The following is a 5122-nucleotide window of genomic DNA, read 5'->3' as shown; positions in this document are numbered from 1 at the left end:
TCATCCCTGCCCACTTGCTCAACCAGTAGCATTCATCTGAGAGAGCATTAGGGCATAAGACTAGTCTAACAGCACAAAATTAAATAATTGAGTTACTGTGTAGCTAATGAACAAAACCGGGGTACCCACATCCTTACCCCCACTAAACCCTTGGAAAATTCTGTAAAGTGCCTATCACCAGGCAAGTGTCCAATTGGTCTAGAATTGAAAATTCTGCCCTACTGTGAGGATGTCTAAGCTGTCACAGCATAGAGAGTGGGGGCCTTTCTCCCCCAGGACCTCTCCTCCATCCAGCTGGGTAGCAAAGAGAACACTACAGCTCTGTCTGCCGATCAAGCTCCAGCGGCCAGCGGTCAGGGCCAGCAAGCAGATCAGAGGAGGAATTCGAAAGGCAAACCTGTGTTTGTGGTAACTGCCCTCTCCATGGACATGTGCCCGGGTCTGGCTCGAAAACATAGGGTGGCCACAACTTCTGCACCAGGACAGCATCCTGCTCACACACACACAGCCGGGACCAGGAGCGAGGGGAAACTGCCCACGCTGTGTAGATACTATCTGGAAGGAATGAGTACTTGGGAGAAGTCCCAAGGCAAGTTTAGTGCCAAGCCATCCCACCTTTCCCAGCCCACTGCTGCTGGTTCCTCCCCCTTCGGCTGCTCAAGTTCCTATAAAAACAGCTCAGCCTTTCCAGCAGCATGTAGGAGCCTCTCCCCTCTGCTGCTGCACCAGACACAGAGGCAGACTCACGGGACACCCGAGACACCATGAAGAGCCTGCTCCCTCTGGCCATTCTGGCTGCACTGGCTGTGGCAGCCCTGTGCTATGGTGAGAATCTCTCCCTACTGTCAGTGGGGTTTTCTTTTCCTGCCTCTGGCTTCCCTTCACTTCTACACTCTCCCCCATCTTCTTCTTTCCCCTTTCTCTGTTATAACCCAGAGTATCATGAACGCTGTCTCCATCACATCTGTTTTATAGTCTAAACATCCCGACGCATGTGAGCTCTATAACAGGCGAGTTCTTGCAGGGATGAGTCTACATACCTGGAGACCAAGATATTTCAGAAATGTATCAATTCCCAACTCCTATAGTCTTATCTTTAAGGATGCTTAGTCAGACTTGAGTGTTGATGAGTTAAGGATATTTGGTGAATTGTTTAAGAAAATAAGTGTTCATGGGAAGTATTAGCTAGAGATAGCCCTTTTAGGGACAGAAAATACCATGAGCTTAGTGCATTTATTCAGTGAATTCATTTTTAAAGAAACTTTACAGCTGAATTTTAGGAAAGCCCCAATTTCATAACTGTGTACAAAGCATACTTTTTTTCTGCTACCTATATGTTGTTCAGTCATCTGTGATTTGTTCACAGGTTTGAAGCCAAATTATTTACATCATTCTGCTTAAATTGTGTTGGCCATATTTAGTTGTTTATAAACCTAAATTGTATGAACAGCTCTAATGCTATGCTTCTCAGCTTTTGAATTATTTATAAACTTACTGTGTGTGGTTTTGATTTCCTCACCTTTTTTCACTTTGCAGGCAGGCAGACACTTACAAACACAGTCTCCTATTCCCACTTGGCCCGCTGTGTTCAAGAGAGACATAGAAAGCAGAATCGTTCGCTTTGACGTCCTCTCCGCCCTGGCTTTGTGCCCGGTTTGAGCTGTGAGAGGGAGCCGGTGGTTCCTGAGGCTGCCAATTTAACTCCCATTCTTAAGAGCCGCTCCGAACCCTCTTAGAAACTGTCTGGGTCATGCGGCTCAATAACCACCCTGGAGCGCCCTACCTGGAGAAGCCTGGCTGCCGCGTACCCACCTTTAACTTCCTTGACTCTATTCTCAAACTAGCCCCTGAGTATATCAGAAAGATGCACGAGATGGAGACGCCCAAAGCAAGGATAGAAAGAAACAACTCACGATTCCTATACTATCGAAATTTCTTTAACAATCGCCTCGCTAAATGCACCATTCCCATCTTTTTAAATCTTCCTTCCCCTTCTACCTCTACATTTAAACAATGACAGCACGTGACAAATAAGCCTAAAATGAGTCTTTCTTTTAATTCCAGAATCTCATGAAAGCATGGAGTCCTATGAAATCAGTAAGTAAATGCTTGGCTGCCTTATTTCAGTTGCTTGCATTAAAGACTAGCGCTTTATTTTTCAAACTAAAGTGCCAGTCAGGTCTATAGAAGGGAGGTGTGGGAGAGCTGAATTTTTACACCCAGTGACTAAAACTGTCCGAGTGAGCAACGTTGAAACTTCAAGCCGTGTAATGGGACATTAAACTGCATCCAGAACACTTGGAAATTTTAAGTTCACAGCACATCAGCCACACAAATGGAAAATGAGGAGTAATGGGAACTGAGGAGGCACAGAACGGGACCAGCCAGCCAGGAGACCACAGGCGTCAGCATCAGATTCGGCGCCTGAGTACGCAGACTTGGAAAGTCTGGCTACAGCCAGAACAGTATCCACATTTTTGTTTGGTTAATTTGAAGGGTTTTGCTTTTCTGTTTTGGTTTGGTTTTTGACTCCATGGTAGCCCAGCTGCCCCCCAACTCAGCACACAACTGAGGATAAGTTTAAACTCCTCATCCTCCTGCCTCATCTCCCAAGTACTGGGGTCACAAGTGCGCGGCCCCTGTACCAGGTCTCACTGGTGAGTCTAATTGCTCCTTATTTTCATTAGTATATTTAACTTGCTCCTGTGCTTGTGGTCTATGATCTACTTTATAGGGTCAAATGGTGAGAAAATTCCTCTTGAAATACATTAAAAACACCCTGAGTGGGTATTACCAAAAGTAGCAAAGGATTGCCCAAAGACAAAACAGATAAGATTTGGTGTGGCCTGTGTGGCAAGTCCCCAAGACACTAAATTGGTTACTCATTTCCTTTGCTCATACAGTTTATAGAACCTACTTTATACTCCTTTTATATTTTTGCCTATCTCTAGTTACATATATAGGAGATAAATGAGGTTTCAGATGTATGTGCCCCTCAGATTATTCCCAAAATATTTTCATCAGCTGTTTCCCTAAAAGTACATTTATGTATTTTCTGTTTCAGGTCCCTTCATCAACAGGAGAAATGCCAACACCTTTATGTCCCCTCAGCAGAGATGGCGAGCTAAAGCCCAAGAAAGGTGTGTACCCCATCTTGATGGGAGTAGCCATTCTTCCAGTGTCTTAGGACAGATTTGAACTGAGTAGGGAAGAAGTTTATTGCCATTTCTATGGCTTGAACTCAAAGAATTGAGAAGCAAGCAGAGAAAACAGAACGTTGAAAAACTATTTTGCTTTGGGGCTAGAAAGGAGATGGGGAGGAAGAAGGGGGGCAGAAAGAGAACTTCTATTTTTATTCACAAAAGTAATATCCAAATGGAAACCTGTTCTCCCCCATGTCTGCTCTCCAAACACTCTTAGTACTGAGGGAAGGGCTCTACCCAGGACCCCCCAACCTCTCCTTTTTTCTTCCCGCACCATCATCTGTCTGCCCTTCATTCGTGGCCTCTCCTCTCCACTCCCCAGGGTCCGGGAACGCAACAAGCCTGCCTACGAGATCAACAGGGAAGCCTGCGATGACTACAAGCTGTGTGAACGCTACGCCATGGTCTACGGCTACAACGCTGCCTACAACCGCTACTTCAGGCAGCGCCGAGGAGCCAAATGAGAGGACAAGGAAACCATCATTCTGTTCCCGAGTCTCGTTTTGTATCCCCCTGCAGTAGCAATAGCGAAGTATACAGACACATACGCATTGCTTGTTTCCTACATGACCTCTTGTCCGGCTGTGCTACTCCTTCCTGTCCCCAGGTGGAAAGAAATGAAAGAACAGTGTTAAGAAATGTGTTTATATGTAATAAAATACTGGTTTGATACTTTCACTTCGAGAATTCAGTTTCTTCTGGGAAAATGCTAAGAAACTGCAATCACAGCCAGCCTCATCAAGAATCAGAGGTTATATTAGACTTGTGTGTACTGTGGAGGGGAGGTATAACCACATAGAAATTGGAGTTCACCTCATTTGTTTCCCATCTCTCATGCATTTAAAAAAAAATACCTCTGTACCAAGGCCATATAGGAAAAAAAAAAAAAAGAAAAGATAGCAATGGAAACCACGGGACAAAATGGCAGGGTTTGATCTAACTCTGTCCGTGATCATATAAGTGAGTAGTCTATGCAATCCAGTTTTAAACATCTACATAGACTGATACTGTGTGAGACTTTTCCTTGACAGACACAAAATACACAGACATACACACACTCACACATGCACGCATGCATGCATGCACGCATGCTCACAAGCACACATGCAGGCATAAGTCTGCTCACTCCCAGATAGGGAACCTATGACAGACCAAAGCTGTGAACCATTGAGTTTCTATGGGGGTCACACAGAGGGATATGGGTGAAGGGTTCCTTATGGGAGGAGAGCCAACTCCAAGGCAGTTGCCCCACTGAAAAGCCCACCCCAGAGGGCTTGCCAGTAGCTCAATAGCTAGGGAAAATCTCTCTCAGCTGGTCAGAGCCTGCTCAACCATTGTTCACTGCTTCCATAGTCTTGGGGCTGGCCTTCCTAGGTCTGAGTCTCCGCTTCCTTAGACAGGTGGAGCTTGTTTATGTCCTGAGTCTCATTCTGGAAAGAAAGGTCTCAATCAGAGGAAACTACAATACAATCATTGGCGTACTTCACAGTACATTTCTATCATTCTTTGTAGATTTGTTTTCCTTTTAATAATGTGTATATGTGTGGGGGTGTGCACATATTGGTGAAGGGGCCCACCTGAGGTGAGTCACTAATGTGAGTCACCTTGTCCTACTCACAACCTTTTCCTGAAACAATTCCTATCCCAAAGCTGATCAACACACCGTGTGCAAAGATCTCTATACTAGCATCTTCTGGTCTTATGATTGTCTCTTCTTCCACTCAACAAAATTAGCCAAAATAAAATTTTAATGATTCAAAAATTCTATCCTGAATTTAATTTGATTCCTAACCCCAAGACTTTACTTACACTGCTTCTGCTTATTCTATGCATCAGCCGAGGTTTGGCCTCTCTCCAGAAGGCCCTCTTCTGACACACAGACACCATCATCTATCTGATTACTGCTAAATAAACTTCTT

At 44.7% G+C, this 5122-nt stretch overlaps 1 protein-coding gene across 1 annotated transcript; it reads left to right on the top strand.

The window, feature by feature from the left end:
- Window positions 1–678: 678 nt before the first annotated feature.
- Mgp (matrix Gla protein) lies at window positions 679–3881 on the top strand. The gene is made up of 4 exons (XM_059256976.1): window positions 679–825; window positions 2065–2097; window positions 3065–3140; window positions 3526–3881. Exons 1-4 carry the CDS (start codon window positions 765–767, stop codon window positions 3665–3667), a joined length of 312 nt encoding a protein of 103 aa, XP_059112959.1. The 5' UTR covers window positions 679–764; the 3' UTR covers window positions 3668–3881.
- Window positions 3882–5122: the final 1241 nt, after the last annotated feature.

The sequence above is a fragment of the Peromyscus eremicus genome, chromosome 3, assembly GCF_949786415.1.
Source record: "Peromyscus eremicus chromosome 3, PerEre_H2_v1, whole genome shotgun sequence".
NCBI lineage: Eukaryota > Metazoa > Chordata > Mammalia > Rodentia > Cricetidae > Peromyscus > Peromyscus eremicus.
Note: the sequence above shows the minus strand (reverse complement) of the source record. Positions and strands in the feature narration are given on the sequence as shown.

Coding starts and splice junctions, on each gene's coding strand:
- Mgp (XM_059256976.1), top strand. CDS start 765: ATGAAGAGCCTGCTCCCTCTGGCCATTCTGGCTGCACTGGCTGTGGCA. Junction 2,098..3,064: donor CATGGAGTCCTATGAAATCA/GTAAGTAAATGC, acceptor TTTCTGTTTCAG/GTCCCTTCATCAACAGGAGA. Junction 3,141..3,525: donor CGAGCTAAAGCCCAAGAAAG/GTGTGTACCCCA, acceptor TCCACTCCCCAG/GGTCCGGGAACGCAACAAGC.